This window comes from Zeus faber (genome assembly GCF_960531495.2).
Source record: "Zeus faber genome assembly, chromosome: 14".
NCBI lineage: Eukaryota > Metazoa > Chordata > Actinopteri > Zeiformes > Zeidae > Zeus > Zeus faber.
In genome coordinates this window covers 32,242,982-32,260,102 of record NC_137200.1, presented here as the reverse complement: position 1 = coordinate 32,260,102, position 17,121 = coordinate 32,242,982, and the positions used below count along the sequence as shown (strand labels likewise).

At 44.1% G+C, this 17,121-nt stretch overlaps 1 protein-coding gene across 1 annotated transcript; it reads right to left on the bottom strand.

Annotated features, from left to right (window-relative positions):
• Positions 1-584: 584 nt before the first annotated feature.
• On the bottom strand, positions 585-15,835 carry LOC307239779 (uncharacterized protein). Its single transcript, XM_080013335.1, has 4 exons — positions 15,642-15,835; positions 10,381-10,773; positions 4,563-4,757; positions 585-2,163 (listed from the first exon to the last, which is right to left on the bottom strand). Exons 1-4 carry the CDS (start codon positions 15,832-15,834, stop codon positions 1,427-1,429), a joined length of 1,518 nt encoding a protein of 505 aa, XP_079869461.1. The 5' UTR covers position 15,835; the 3' UTR covers positions 585-1,426.
• Positions 15,836-17,121: the final 1,286 nt, after the last annotated feature.

The window sequence follows — 17,121 nt, the reverse complement described above, 5'->3', positions numbered from 1 at the left end:
TGGTTTGTTTCGATTCGGTGGCTGTGGAGGTGGAGTCGTCAGAGTGGACGTTTGGAAAGGTTTTTGTTTTTCTACATAAAACTCAATAGAAACTTCCTCTAAATCATTCTATTTTGTGCGTCACCAGGCAGACAACGCCAGCAGGGGACAGGAATGCTGCTGATGCCCCGGACCGGGAAGACTCAGTTATTTTTGCTCCCCCACCCTTTTCCCGTTCACAATTTAAATAAATGGACTTCAGTTTATTATACCTGTAAACACCATAAGGCTAGGAGTGCCACAATATTCAGAAATATGTACACAATCCACATTTAGCCTGATTCAAGGATGAAGGGAATAGGAACCAAAATAGATTGAATTTAGCATAATTCAGCCCAATGTGGTACCACACTCAAAAAAGAGAATCCAAATTGTAGCTCAAAATACTTAAAAAACAATCTTTAATGAAAAACAAACATTTTCCAGTTTTGCTATTTGCCATTTCTGCATCTGTGGATAAAAAAATATCCCATTAACACTTTGCAGTTGATAGTCTCTATAATTTACAACTGTCATCCAGGTGAGGAAAAAGGGCCCCAGTGCTCTAGAACACTCTGTGGGCAGAGGTCAGGGGTGCTTCTTCTGTATAAATGTTTACATGTAGACATATACTTTGGTGCAAACCTGGAGGAATTTGAGGAATTCACAAAAATGAAGTAAATTTTGGGAAAGAGATTTTAATACAAAAACACATTAGGGGAATGCTGAATCCAACTATGTGGAAATGTGCTTACTTAACTTATTAACCAACAGTTAATATTTTGGATTCATAATATTTTATTTGTAATAGTGACTATACTGTTTGCACTACCTAATATATTTAACATGCGACAAAACAGTAAGACAACGCAGCATTAATATAATAATATTTACAGGGTTGCAAATGGTCTATCGTGGACAGCAGAATCTGTATTCCATGATGTTCCCAGGGAAACATTTTCACTTAGTAAGGACTTGTTCACACAAAATAAAAAGGAAGAGTTGCCTAAACAGAATACATTTCAACTTACCGTGTGCACCCGACTCAGAATACTGTCATTCGAATCGGATTCAAACAGATTCAGACGATTCAAGCACTAACGATAGGGGGGTCCACGATCACCACTCTGTGTTCTGGCCCTTCCTGTTTTACAAATTCAGCACTGCATACAAACATATGTACATAACACCAGAATACATAACTACAAAAAGCATTTTAAAAGGATTAGTGTTTCCATTTTGCATCGCAGACTGTTGACTTGCAACTGCAAGTCCTACACCTCTAAAAATGAGAGTAGGAAGCTTTGCAACTAAGTTGTGCCCAACTCTCAGGTAGTATTGTTACTCTTAGTTAATCTTTCAGTGCAATTCCAAGGAGTTTGTCAGATGTTTGAGTCCACGCCCTGATCTACTGTATAGTCCCAAGCACTTGAGAGTTATCAGTTTGGATACAACAATGTACCTTCCTGTTATATGAGCGAATGAACGTCTTTCCACACTGTTCACAACAGTACGGTTTCTCCCCAGTATGAATACGCTGATGCATTTTGAGATGACTACTTGTATTAAACCTCTTTCCACACTGTTCACAGCAATACGGTTTCTCCCCAGTATGAAGACGCTCATGTCTTTTGAGATCACTACTTTTATTAAACCTCTTCCCACACTGTTCACAGCAGTACGGCTTCTCCCCAGTATGAAGACGCTGATGTGTTTTTAGATTACCACTTGTATTAAACCTCTTCCAACACTGTTCACAGCCGTACGGTTTCTCTCCAGTGTGAAGACGTTGATGAATTTTTAGATAACTTCCTGTACTAAATCTCTTTCCACACTGTTCACAACGGTACAGTTTCTCTCCAGTATGAACACGCTGATGTCTTTTGAGATGACGCGAGTTAAGGAAACTTTTGTCACACTGGGTACAACAATTTTCTGGTTTGTCTTTCTGTCTCTGGGTGGTTCCAGAGGTTCCTATTGGCTGACAGGCAGCAGAGGGGAGGAGACTCTCTGCTCTGATCTCTCCACTTCTCAGTTGTTGGATGTAAAGTTCGCTGTGACTCCTCTTAATGTGTTTATGGAGGAAAAGCTGAGATGAGAAGGAGAACCGACACCCAGGGCAAGAAAATCCATGAATCTTCGCGGCTGGAAGAACAGAGGGAGACAAAGAAAAGAAAGTGGATTACAAAGAAGTTAAGTAACGACAGAAAGATGGCCTACTGCTCTTGTCGTGCCGTACCACTGTGCTGTGCTGGGACTCGTGATTCCCCCTTAGTTTTGCCTATTTTCACTGCCAACTGAGCCGTCCTAGTTTGCTTCATATCAAGTGACCCCCAACTGTGGTCAGCGTGTGGTTGGCCAAAGGGAAAATTTGCTCCAGGGGCAGGAACACCAGCGGTACACTAGGGGTGCTCAGCAGGAGAGAAGGTCCTGCCTCGTATTACTCCCATCATCCAGCTCTAAATTGGTTGCTAACACAGCAAGGGGGGGGGGGGTTGACTAAGAGAGTAAGTGAATAACATTGCTGTGCGGTGGCTCAGCTGTGAGTAGTCCAACTGATCAACAGGGGATTTGAAAACTGTGATTCTCTGCACATCATTGTCTCACAGCAAAGGTCTGGTACTGACACCCCAGATGACAAAATAAACACTACTGAAAAGTAGTGTCAGGAACACTCAACCGTTTATTTTTTCCAGATTTCTGCCTCTCTTCTCAGTTTGGGGCTGATGAAGTTGGGACCACTGATCGCACTCTTCATCATGTTCCCTCTTCACAGGGAACTCCTCCTCTTCCTCTTTAATGTGTGGGGGCTCTGGCTCCTCCTGGCCCAGACTGGGGCTCCACTCCTGTTGCTCAGGGGGAAGCTCCTCTCTACAGACAGAGAGCTGTTGGAGCTCAGGAGGGAACGCTGCCATACAGACACAGGTAGGAAAACTTGGACAGTGAGACCAAGCGGAAGTGGAAACTTCATTAACATCTTTCAGATCTTGTCTTCCAGAGAAGTGTTAGTATACAGTATGTATCACCAGAATCCTTTGCTGTGCGATCTCCACTAGCTCCCATAGATGTTGTGGAAAGACCACATTAAATGTGTCATCTCTTCATACTGGAAAAAAATACTTTTGATTTGTCGATTTTGATAAACAGATTGGATAAAGAAATTAATTCAATAAATCTAACACTCACATTGGCTCAATTTCATTCTACAACTGCAAATTCACAAAATCAAAGCCCTTATCACATGTTTTTCAAATAAAATATATGTTGGTTTAATGCTCAAATAAGTGGTATGACATTTGATAAATTGATCTGTTTTTTATTAACAATATGACTGGTTTAATTTATGTGTAAGCTACTACCAATTTAGAATGTACAGCCCAACTCATACATACTTTCCTATTGTAAGATACAATGTCATTAGGTGTATGACTGTAAACCAGTTTGCATGAGTATGATTTGTATTTTGCGTACTACGTACACCGATCAGCCACTACATAACAGGTGAAGTGAATAACATTGCTCCTCTCATTCCAATGGCACCTGTCAAGGGGTAGGATAAATAAGGCAGCAAGTGAGCAATCAGTTCTTGAAGTTGATGTGTTGTGTGATAGAGGGTTTTAATCTGCTGCAGGTGGGGCAGGGAGCAGAGGCTCAGCTGTGAGTAGTCAAACTGATCGACATGGGATTTGAAAACATCTTTGTCTCTACTGTTATTTTATTTTTTTCAGAATTCTGTTTTATGCACCAATTGGGCAAAAAGGCCCTGCTTTGAGTTCATTCAAAAGGACTGGAAGGAAGAACTGACTGTTCCACTGGCACCTTACCTCTCCATTCATTTGACTCACCAGCCCACAAGCATACATCTATGCAAAGCCACAACATCAAAACCACTGCCAGGTGAACTGAATAAAATTGGTCATTGGTCATCTAGTTCCAATGGCACCTGTCAGAGTGGGATATATTAGGCAGCAAGTGAACAGTCCGTTCTTAAAGTTGATGTGTTGGAAGGTGGAAAAATGGGCAAGTGTAAGGATCTGAGCCACTTTGACAATAGCCAAATTGTAATGGCTGGAAGACTGGGTTAGAGCATGGTCTTGTGGGGTGTTCCAGGTATACAGACAGCAAGAAGGTCCTGCGTTCGATTCCCTGGGGGCACTGTTGGCACCCGTGCTCCGGCAGGTTATCTTCCAATTAGGAGCCTTTTTGTGTGGAGTTTGCATGTTTTCCCCGTCCTCCACCTACCATCAGTAAGGACCCCCACCAAAAACGTGCACACATCATTGTCGAACCAGTGATGGACACTTGGTACCAGGTCCCCGGGTGTGTTGACGAATGCTGCCCACTGCTCCTGGCTGACCCCCGGAGGAAGGACAAGCCAGCATGAGTTAAATGCAGAGGCCTCATTTCACCAGCCACCATCCAAAAGCATGTGCGTGTGTTGCGTGACAATTAAACATACTTCTTCTTCAAAAGTGGTCCAAGGCAGATTGGTGTGTATATATCCTTCATAAATTGTTCATGTATTGTGCCCAAGTAACAGTTACCTGACTGAGGTTCTCTCGTCTCCTCCCAATCTCCATCACTGTGGTCAGTCTGCTCAGCACTAGTTGGTTCGAAATCAGAATCTGGATCTGAGCTACTGGCTGCTTCTGAAACTCCACCATCCTCTCTGTTCTCCTGAGTTTGACTTTGATGAGCATTCTCTTCATCATCAGAGTGCTGGTGAACTTGGTGCAAGTCTGTAGGTAAAAAGTTACACAGAAAGAAGTCTCATTCTACTATATACATTTTTATTAAGCTTTCAAGGTTTCCCGTCATTGGAATGGGGCAGATCATAGATCTGTCAGTATAAATTACAATGAAAGGATAAAACAAAAGCTGCGCAAATACAGATAACATTTCAATGAGTAATTATAAATAAGGGGAATCATACATGTATTCTTATACACAGCCCTCCCCAGGCCCCTTTTCCACAAAGGCATTTTGAGGGCCAGCTCAAAGCCAGTGCGAGCCCTTTTCCACCAAGGCATTTTGCGGGCCGGTTGGGAGCCGGTGCCCAATCTAGAACCAGTTCTTTGTGTTTCAACAGCAAAAGCCGGCTCTTGAACCGGAAAACTGGTTTGAGAGCGGCACCACTTCGAAGCTGGTTCAGAACCAAGAACAGCTTACATCAGGGGCTGGGGACGGGGACAAGCAAGCTTCAGCAGTACGGAACTCATGGACGTAATCTGGTCTATGGAGCTTTCAAGTGGAAAAATCAGGTGGACATGATGTAAAACATTTTATTGAGTCGGAGCACAGTTATTCTTTAAATTTTTAGAATTCACAGGCTGCAAGCCCATAGACCCAAACTCCAGCAGTCCACAGAGCCCCAGCAGCTTACTCAGTAGCAGCAGCTCTGCCGGAATTACTACTCTTTCTGATACTGCTTATCGATCAGGTACTTTAACAGTACTTTTACCAGTTCTTTTTTTATTCTTTAAAAACTAAAACAAATTAGGCGCAGCATGAACACTCCTTTATTTTCTGTGGATTAGGAGATGGGGTGATCGTCCACAGAGAGAGTGTTAGTCACTTAACACAGGCAACACGTCTGAAATCTGAGTGGCCCATGAAAGAAAATATTCCTTAAACCTGCTCAGCCGCAAACGCCTAGCACCAACTGGGAAAGAGACCCTGAGGAAACATTGCGCAAGTACATTTAAACTGACAGATGGGGACGGCGACGACCAAAACCCTGTAGTACAAATATCCTGGACCCCGATATCCTTAAAAAGGGCAGTCTGTCACACCTTGAGTGTTGTGATAGAAAATGAAATAATTGATACTTTTATGTGTGATATAACAAATAGGTCATAGATTAAATGTATTTAGATCCAAAGCCAGTGCCAGCTTGTGTGGCATCTCAAAAAGGATATTCTGGGCTTACTTACAGGTGTCCATGATGTTCCTTAGAATCTCCCTAACATACAACAGGACTCTGAACACAATGTTCTCACAACCACCTAGTTTGTTAAATGTGACTTTGTTAAACCTGTGTCACAAAGCAATGTTCAGCTCCACCCCCCCCCCCCCCCCTATAAAAAGCTCCCTTGGACAGTGTCTTGAGAGAGTGAGACTGCTATGCTGCTTTGACGTGTACGCCGTATTGTTTTTTTTCTCCTACTTTGCAAAACACATTTCCGTTAATGAAGACCTCAGTCTGTTTCTGATCAGAACGATTTCTCACTGACCACATGGTGAGAGATTGGTGTAGGCCGAGCTGCTGACTCATAAGTCATTGTGATATACTCGCATAGCCAATGAGATATGTGCTTTGCAGAGTGACTGGCTAAGCACAGCCACTCTATTGCACACAAACCATTGTCATGACAACCAAAGTGGAGCTGCGCAGTCTTCATAGCACACCAAAGCGCGCACTTTGACACAGTGAAGTTGTTCTTCCCGCACACTCCGTAGAGGAGGGGGAAAAAGGCCAAGAAGGTAACCAGCCTCGATATATGACCTTACCTTAGAGGCAGGTTGCATGGACAGAGTGAAACCCTCATGACAAGCCAGAATCGCCACCCTAATGGTGGACACCGCACGCGGCTCGTCCATGAGAGACTGCAGGTATTAGGACCAACCAAAAATATAGGACCAATGCTGCAGCACAGGGGGTCGACCTGCCTGTCGACACACCACCACAACACGTTACGCTCAGAGACGTAAAGCCACAAAGTGGGCTGAGCGGGAGAGCCCACGTTGCTGGAGATCACAGCCTGTGACAGTCCACGCTGTTCAAGCCTGCACCATTCAGGCACCAGGCCAGCAGAGGAGGTCCAGGACCAGTAACGAGGTCACCAAACCCCCGACCTGCCCTGTGAGCCCCAAGACCCCGCCAGCCCAATGCATAGGCAGGGTGCTCGTAAAAAGTCAATTTCCTCAAGACGCAGAGGAAGTGTGTAGGTTCCTGCTCGACTCGACGACGGCAATCTTGAGATTGCCATTGTCTTCGAGGAGTGATGAACGTGTTCAGTGGCAGCTGAATCTGAATCTTGAACTGGGAAAAGAGGATGAAGGGAGCACTTCCGAGGTTTATATTGGCTATGCTACTGCATCCTGATTGGCTGGAGTGGATGAATACATTTCAGTTATTTTGCGTGCGCGGTTGGAGATATACCAATAAGAGCCCAGCCCCTACAGGGTGGAGCCTCCTGACATGGAACAAACAATAGAAAAATCCCCACGCATATTCACTACCGTTTGTTTTCTGATTGGATTTAATGTTTAATTAAATAACATTTAATTTAACGTTATGGGACTATTACGGCAGTTGAAAACGGTGCATTTCTCCGTGCGTATGTGATGCACTTTTTCAAATTGTTTCAAAGGATTGCACGTGTTTCCTCTCTTAGATGCAAAAGACTAACCAGAAATTTTAATGTTTCATTCTCTTGTCACTCACTCAGAGCAGGGTCTCCTCACAGAGGGAGCAGGCCCGGCCCGCCCCGCACGCATATCTCCGGCAATGGGGCAGGAGAGAGAGAGAGAGCGAGAAAGAGAGGAGGAGGGATCTCTTCTGATGATACGAAAATGCTGCTTTGACGAATATCTTAATCTTATTGCAAGTTAGACACGGGTTATAAATCCTAAATTAATAGAAAATCGATTTTCTTAATTTCTCCAATACAATAAACAGTACAGGTTATGTCGGAGCTTATCGATACTACGGTCTTAAGTAATTTAGCCCGCGGGGCCCATTTAAATCCGGGTCTCGGAAACTGAACCCTAGGCACAAGCGATCGCAAATGCTCCGTTCCCCTGCGTCCTCTCCAAAGTTTGAGTCAGGGACAGCAAAATTGTACAACTGGTGCCACCTGGCGAGCTCTCAGGGCATAGTTGTGAGCTCAGCACATTAATTGAAAAACAGTGGCTTAACCCTCCTGTTATGTTTGGGGTCAATTTGACTCCATTCTAGAAATATGATGAACATATTTTTTCATCTTGAAACTTCATGACTCCTCATTTCATGAGAACTCAGATTCAGGTCTTTCCCGTTCACTTTGAAAGAAGAAAAGCTGTCATAGCCCCTCTCCTCTCTTAATAGACAGGGTTATTGACTAATACACCTTTCCCACTGCACCAAAAACCTGGTAAAACCTGCTAACATCCCGGATTGGTAGTCAGGGGGAAAATATAAAACCCAGTTTCAGTCCTGGTCAAATGACCCTGCAAGAGATAGGCGTTTAACTCAGCAAGCCTTTGGGATGCTGGCACCAGGAGGCCAATATTTCCAGCCACAATGGCTAGGGGGCCGCTCCATATTTTCCGTAATACCTAATACACAGTGGGGCAAAAAAGTATTTAGTCAGGCACCAATTGTGCAAGTTCTCCCACTTAAAAAGATGAGAGAGGCCTGTAATTTTCATCATAGGTACACTTCGACTATGAGAAACAAAATGGGGGGAAACAATCCAGGAAATCACATTGTAGGATTTTTAATTAATTAATTGGTAGATTCCTTGGTAAAATAATTATTTGGTCACCTACAAACAAGCAAGATTTCTGGCTTTCACAGACCTGTAACTTCTTCTTTAAGAGGCTCCTCTGTCCTCCACTCGTTACCTATATTAATGGCACCTGTTTGAACTCGTTATCAGTATAAAAGACACCTGTCCACAACCTCAAACAGTCACACTCCAAACTCCACTATGGCCAAGACCAAAGAGCTGTCAAAGGACACCAGAAACAAAATTGTAGACCTGCACCAGGCTGGGAAGACTGAATCTGCAATAGGTAAGCAGCTTGTTGTGAATAAATCCACTGTGGGAGCAATTATTAGAAAATGGAAGACATACAAGACCACTGATAATCTCCCTCGATCTGGGGCTCCACGCAAGATCTCACCCCGTGGGGTCAAAATGATCACAAGAACGGTGAGCAAACATCCCAGAACCACACGGGGGGACCTAGTGAATGACCTGCAGAGAGCTGGGACCAAAGTAACAAAGGCTACCATCACACACAACACACTACGCCGCCAGGGACTCAAATCCTGCAGTGCCAGATGTGTCCCCCTGCTTAAGCCAGTACATGTCCAGGCCCGTCTGAAGTTTGCTAGAGAGCATTTGGATGATCCAGAAGAGGATTGGGAGAATGTCATATGGTCAGATGAAGCCAAAATAGAACTTTTTGGTAAAAACAACTTGTCGTGTTTGGAGGAGAAAGAAAGCTGAGTTGCATCCAAAGAACACCAAACCTACTGTGAAGCATGGGGGTGGAAACATCATGCTTTGGGGCTGTTTTTCTGCAAAGGGACCAGGACGACTGATCCGTGTAAAGGAAAGAATGAATGGGGCCATGTATCGTGAGATTTTGAGTGAAAACCTCCTTCCATCAGCAAGGGCATTGAAGATGAAACATGGCTGGGTCTTTCAGCATGACAATGATCCCAAACACACCGCCCGGGCAACGAAGGAGTGACTTCATAAGAAGCATTTCAAGGTCCTGGAGTGGCCTAGCCAGTCTCCAGATCTCAACCCCATAGAAAAACTTTGGAGGGAGTTGAAAGTCCGTGTTGCCCAGCGACAGCCCCAAAACATCACTGAAGGAATGGGCCAAAATACCAGCAACAAAATACCAGCAACAGTGTGTGAAAACCTTGTGAAGACTTACAGAAAACGTTTGACCTCTGTCATTGCAAACAAAGGGTATATAACAAAGTATTGAGATGAACTTTTGTTATTGACAAAATACTTTTTCCACCATAATTTGCAAATAAATTCTTTACAAATCAGACAATGTGATTTTCTGGATTTCTTTCTCATTTTGTCTCTCATAGTTGAGGTATACCTATGATGAAAATAACAGGCCTCTCTCATCTTTTTAAGTGGGAGAACTTGCAAAATTGGTGGCTGATTAAATACTTTTTTGCCCCACTGTATATACGTGGGGTAATACAGTTTGATTAGAATCAGAAATCAGAATCAGAACTGACAGAGAAACAACACTCGTCAAAGGGTGCGTGACAAACTTACAGCTATAAGGGATGTATGGGATCAGCCATTGCCCTTTCTTTACAACCTAGGCCCCCATGGGACTGTGGATGAATGCCTAGTTGCATTTTGTGGGCGGTCTCCATTGAGACAATACATACCAAGCAATCCTAGGGCATTAAGATATGGGCAGCATGTGATGCCTAGTCAGGCTATGCCTGGAATATTATTTTTTTGTGGGCTATTAAGATGTTCAGAGGACCAACACAAAGAAGCTGGGCCATAAACCTGGGTAACAGTTTAAATTACAATCAAAGGAACTGACAGTTAAGGCGGCACTGACTCAGTAGAAGAGCTTAGTGAGAAAAGGAAAAAAAAAAGTTACCTGACGGAGGTTCTGTGGTCTCCTCCCAACCTCCATCACTGTCTTTAGTCTCAGGTTCAAAAAAGTGTGAAGAGAGGAGCTGCTCAGCACCACTTGGTTCTAAGGCAGCAGCTGGATCTTCTGGATCTACTTCTACTTCTATTTCTACTACTTCTGCTTCCATCTGTTCAGTTGAGGTGCTGGCTACAGGTTCTGCCTCTCTCTTCTCCTCAGTTTGGCTTTGATGAAGCTGGGACCACTGAGTGCACTCTTCATCATGTTCCCTCTTCACAGGGAACTCCTCCTCTTCCTCTTTAATGTGCGGGGGCTCTGGCTCCTCCTGGCCCAGACTGGGGCTCCACTCCTGCTGCTGAGGGGGAAGCTCCTCTCTACAGACAGAGAGCTGCTGGAGCTCTGTAGGGAACATTACATTACATTTAGCAGACGCTTTTATCCAAAGCGACTTACAATTGTTCAAACACCGACGGACGCAGCCATCAGGAGCAATTAGGGGTTAAGTGTCTTGCTCAAGGACACTATAGCATGCTAGCAGGAGGAGCCTGGGATCGAACCAGCAACCTTTAGATCACTAGACCACCAGCTCTACCGCCTGAGCTACCATCCCCGCGAACACTGCCATACAGACACAGGGAGGAAAACTAAGACAGTGAGACCAAGCGGAAGTGGAAACTTCAGTAACATCTTTCAGATCTTGTCTTCCAGAGAAGTGTCAGTAGATGTATCAGCAGAATCCTTTGCTGTGTGCTCCACTAGCTCCCATAGATGTTTTTGTCGATTTTGATATACAGATTAAAAAAAGAAATTCATTTGATAAATCGAACACTCATATTGGCTAAATGTCCACAACTGTGAACTCACAAAATCAAAGCAGTCATGTTTTTCAAATAAAAATATATGTTGGTTTAATGCTCAAATAAGTGTTATAACGTTTGAAAATGTGATCTGTTCTTTATTAACAATATGACACTGGTTTAATTTATGTGTAAGCTACTGCCAATTTAGAATGTACAGCCCCACTCATTCATACTTTAAGTATTGTAAGATACAATGTCATTAGGTGAATGACTGTAAACCTGTTTGCATGAGTATGATTTATATTTTGCGTACTACATACACCGATCAGCCACTACATAACAGGTGAAGTGAATAACATTGCTCCTCTCATTCCAATGGCACCTGTCAAGTGGTAGGATAAATAAGGCAGCAAGTGAGCAGTCAGTTCTTGAAGTTGATGTGTTGTGTGGTAGAGGGTGTGGGTTTTAATCTGCTGCAGGTGGGGGAGGGATCGGTGGCTCAGCTGTGAGTAGTTTAACTGATCGACATGGGATTTTAAAACTGCAATGTTTTGCACATTACATTTACATTTAGTCATTTATCAGACGCTTTTATCCAAAGCGACTTACAAGGGAGAATAACATTCAAGCTACATTGCGACAGAGATTAGTGTAACAACAACATTCGTGTAACAATAAATACTGCAAGGTGGTGCTAAGTAATTGTAGGTTAGGATAGGAGGTACTCACTGAAGAGCTGGGTCTTCAAGTGCTTCTTAAAGACAGAGAGGGAGGTCCCCGCTCTGGTCATTTTTGGCAGCTCGTTCCACCAACGTGGAACTACAAATGAGAATAGCCTGGATTGCCGTGGCTGTATGGCCGGCAGAGCCAGGCGACGCTCATTTGACGAGCGCAGCATCCGGGGGGCAACATGTGCTCTTACAAGAGCATTTAAGTAGGCGGGAGCATTCCCAGCAATCACTCTGTAGGCCAGCATAAGAGACTTGAACTTGATGCGGGCGGCTACAGGTAACCAGTGGAGCTCGATGAGTAGCGGAGTGACATGTGCCCTCTTTGGCTGGTTGAACACCAATCGCGCCGCCGCATTCTGTATCATCTGTAGTGGCTTCACCGCACAGGCCGGCAAGCCTGTTAAGAGGGCGTTGCAGTAGTCGAGACGGGACATCACCAAGGTTTGTACCAGCAGTTGAGTGGCATATTGGGTCAGGTACGGCCTGACTTTTCGGATGTTGAGTAGTGCGAAGCGGCAGGACCGGGAGACGGCGGCAACATGGTCCGAGAATGTCAGTTGGTCATCAATAATGACACCAAGATTCCTTGCAGCCTTGGTAGGAACAAGAGATAGAGAGTCGATTGTAATATCAATGTTGTGATAAATACCTTGTTTGGCCGGGAAGACCAGCAGTTCCGTTTTCGCCAGATTTAGTTGAAGATGATAATCCTTCATCTATGTGGATATGTCAGCGAGACAATCCGAGATCCGCGTCGAGACAGTAGGGTCGTCGGGCGGGAAGGACAGATAGAGTTGAGTATCATCCGCATAGCAGTGATATGAAAAGCCATGTGAGCGGATGATCGGGCCCAGTGAGGTGGTGTATATGGCAAAGAGGAGGGGTCCTAGCACCGAGCCTTGGGGCACCCCTGTGGTGAGGTTGTGAGGCACAGACAGCTGGCCTCGCCATGTCACACTGAACGAGCGCCCAGCCCAGTAAGGTAAGATTCAAACCAGGAAAGTGCACTGCCCGTTATGCCCATACTTGAGAGTATGGACAGGAGTATGCAATGATTGACAGTGTCAATCACATCTTTGTCTCTTCCGTCTCACAGCAAAAGCCGGGTCCTGACACCTCAGATGACAAAACAAACACTACTGAAAAGAAGTTGCGCCAGGAACAGCCAAACGTTTTTTTTTTGGGGGGGTTTTTTCTCAGAATTCTGTTTTATGCACCAATTGGGGAAACAGGCCCTGCTTTGAGTTCATTCAAAAGGACTGGAAGGAAGAACTGACTGTTCCACTGGCACCTTACCTCTCCATTAATTTGACTCACTAGCCCACAAGCATACATCTATGCACAGCCACAACATCAAAACCACTGCCAGGTGAATTGAATAAAATTGGTCATTGGTCATCTAGTTCCAATGGCACCTGTCAGAGTGGGATATATTAGGCAGCAAGTGAACAGTCCGTTCTTGAAGTTGATGTGTTGGAAGGTGGAAAAATGGGCAAGTGTAAGGATCTGAGCCACTTCGACAAGGGCCAAATTGTGATGGCTAGACAACTGGGTCAGAAGATCTCTCTGACCCGCATCAAGTTCAAGTCTCTTATGCTGGCCTACAGAGTGATTGCTGGAAATGCTCCCACCTACTTAACTGCAACCGCAACATGTGCTGCGCTCGTCAAATGAGCGTCGCCTGGCTCTGCCGTCCATACAGCCACGGCAATCCAGGCTATTCTCATTTGTAGTTCCACGTTGGTGGAACGAGCTGCCAAAAATGACCAGAGCAGGGACCTCCCTCTCTGTCTTTAAGAAGCACTTGAAGACCCAGCTCTTCAGCGAGTACCTCCTCTCCTAACTTACAATTACTTAGCACTACTTAGCAGTATTTATTGTTACACTAATGTCTCTGTAGCAATGTAGCTTGAATGTTATTCTCCCTTGTAAGTCGCTTTGGATAAAAGCGTCTGCTAAATGACAAAATGTAAATGTAAATGTAAATCTCTAAAACGCCAGGTCTTGTGGGGTGTTCCCGGTATACCGTGGTTGGCACCGACCAAAAGTGGCCCAAGCAGGACAACCGGTGAATTGGTGACAGGATCATGGGCTCATTGATGCGTGTGGGAAGCCAAGTCTAGCCAGTCTGGTCAGATCCCACAGGAGAGCTATTGTAGCACAAATTGGGGAAAAAGCAAATGCCCGCTATGAAAGAACACACAGTGCATTGCGGCCTGCTGCATCTGGGGCTGTGTAGCCACAGACCCCGAAAGTGCCTACAATGGCCCGTGAGCATCAGAACTGGACCATGGAGCAATGGAAGAAGGTGCCCTGGTCGAATGAATCATGTTTTTTTCTACATCATGTGGATGGGCGGGGCTAGGGTCAGATCAATGGAGCATCTGTGGAATGTACTGGAACAACAAGCCTGATTCATGGGGGCCCCACTTTGCAATTTACAGGACTTAAAGGGGCCTTATGCTCATTTCCACTGTCTATATTATTGTTCTGGGACTCCACTAGAGTGGCTTTGCATTATTCACAGTTCAAAAAATACATTCTTATACAGGCCCTATAATCAGCCGCTAAATTCAGCCTCTATTGAAACTAGTTGTTTAAGCTCCTGTCTCTTTAAAGCCCACTTTCTTCTGATTGGTCAACTTCTGGAAGAGTGCCGAGGGAAGTACCCTCTATAAACTTCCACTGATTTCACTTTTTCAGTCAACCAAAACCTGTTTCTGAACAAATTTGAAGCGAAAAAATAAGCAATCCAGTTGTTGAATCTTCACTCATATTAGATCTACAAGGCCTCATTTAAAAGTTTGTTCCGACTTTCACTGTGGTGTCCGGACCAGTGCGGAGCTTGGCGCACCGCAGGATATGGCTGGGCTTGGGGCTTTTAAGTTTCATTAAATTACGGAAACGTTGGAAGATAAAATAAATTCCTCTACGGTTTCGTTTGGAGAAACGTTGAACTGATCACGCACTGCAGCCTTCAGTAACCTAACGTGGACAAACACAGAATCCACATGGGAGCAACACTTAATTTGAATGACCATTTTTTTTTCTTAATTGTCATGTATGAAAAGACCCAAATGAACACTGTCTGTGGACTAACTGATCTTTATAAGAATATGATTTAAACAGAATTTGTATAGGAAAGATTCTGTGATCCTGCTATTTGCTCCATATAAGCGGTTGATGACTTACTATGATCGTTAGAAACGGTTTCCGCCGTATTACATCAAATAATTTTGTTTATCATGTCACTTGACATCATGCTCTATTCCTTTTTTTTTTGCACATAGACCTACAGAAGTATGGCACAGCGCCCACATACATTCTGCAACTGTATTTGTGTATTGTATTACTTTTTTTTTTTTTTACTTTAAAAATAAATTACATTTATCATGTGGATTTCTCCATCTTGTCTGTTATCAAAATCAAATATCATGTTTCCCTCCAGTATAAAGAGAAGACAACAAATGTGGTCTAACAGTACCCAGGTCTGGACTGATAATCTGGCATACCTGGCATTTTCCCGGTGTGCCGACGGAGGCTGATATAATTAAAGACAAACAAAATAAATAAGCAGCTGCAACGGTCGCGGCTAGGGGTCCATCTCACTGGCATGTCCCTATATTGGGCTATTTTGTTTTCCTTTTCTCCGTTTCTTATTGAGCAAAGCAAAAGAATCACCGTGCGTAACGGACAACACCCCCCCCCCCCCCCCCGGGTATGCCTAGTTACAGACCTGCTCTGTGCAGCACCACTCGGGGACTCAGTGCAGCGTCCAGTAACTCGCGTTGGCCATTGTTTTCTTCTTGTAAACGATAAACTTTCTCCTCGTAGTCTGAGATTGTTTTTTCAAATAATCCTAAAATTTCATCCACAGCTGCAGCCAGAGGACGGCTGATACCTGCTCTCAATGTTTCTAACCTCCACATTTTAACACGGGGATAGAGAACTGCCGCGGGGAAATTAAACAAGCTAAGCTAACGAACTTCAGCACTTCCGGCTCGCCGCTGAAAATGTTCCCTCGAAAACGTGGTGGTCTACATGGTTCCGCTGTCACATTAAAGCCACTATTTACAACTCAGTAGTCATTGATATATGAACGTCGCGGAATTTTCACAATCTCATAATGTATAACAGGTCCTTGTTTATATTTATACCTATTTTATTTGTAATTCATCTAATGTACTGTCTGTAACGATGCTATTATATAGAGCATGTTTCCGCACGGGCGGGTTCTGAGCCCACACATAGCGCTAGAGAATCTTCTCTTCTGGTGAGAGGACAGATCTCCAAACTGACCAATCACATCGTTCCTGTGAGCGGCTGGACAGCGCTGCAGAACGCTGTGGTCCCCTCCTAATTCTCCCAAGACACTTGGAACGTGGACCATTAATAGTCATTTAAATCATGACAATGACATTAAAATCATTTAATGTGGTTCATGTTTACACATTTATATTGTATTTTATTATTATTTATATATTATTATATTTTTCTCTACAGAGCGCAAATATTCTAAATCTCATTAAAATAATATGTAGAGTAGTTTAATGTGATGTTTAACATCAACATGTTTCTACTAGAACTGAACTGGAAAACAGAAAAATAAAAAGAGAGTAAAGTGAACGTTGAGGTCAAAATATGTGTATACAAAATGAGTAAAGGTAACCTAAAATAGACAATGTCAACTTAAAATATGTCGGTGGAGACAGTAAGAAAATAAGTAGACTTATAGACACTAGTAGATTAAGAATTAAGAAGAAGTAAGAATCTTTATTGGTCACATGACACACCGAACTACAACACATGCATATATACACACACACACGCACACGCACATGCACATGCTTTTTTGGGTGGTGGCCAGTGAAATGTGGCCTCTGCATTTCTCCCATCCTGCCTTGTCCTTCCTCCGCGGGGGCAGCCAGGAGCAGTGGGCAGCATTCGTGGACGCGCCCGGGGACCTGGTACCAGGTGTCCATCGCTGGTCAGACGATGGTGATGTGTGCATGTTTTTGGTGGGGGTCCTTACTGATGGTAGGTGGAGGAAACCCCATGTGAGCACGGGGAGAACATGTGAACTCCACACAGAAAGGCTCCTATTTGGGAGATAACCCACCGGAGCACGTTGCCAAGAACGCCCCAGGTGAGACTCGAACCCAATCTAGATCTATTAATAGAAGTAACGATATAGACTTAAATGCAGACAGACATGT

Excerpts from the sequence above, each read along its gene's own strand:
- LOC307239779 (XM_080013335.1), bottom strand. The coding sequence starts at position 15,834 with ATGTGGAGGTTAGAAACATTGAGAGCAGGTATCAGCCGTCCTCTGGCT. Across the intron at positions 10,774-15,641 it reads AGTGGTGCTGCACAGAGCAG|AGCTCCAGCAGCTCTCTGTC; the intron begins GTCTGTAACTAG and ends TGTTCCCTACAG. Across the intron at positions 2,164-4,562 it reads GACGAGAGAACCTCAGTCAG|CCGCGAAGATTCATGGATTT; the intron begins GTAACTGTTACT and ends CTGTTCTTCCAG.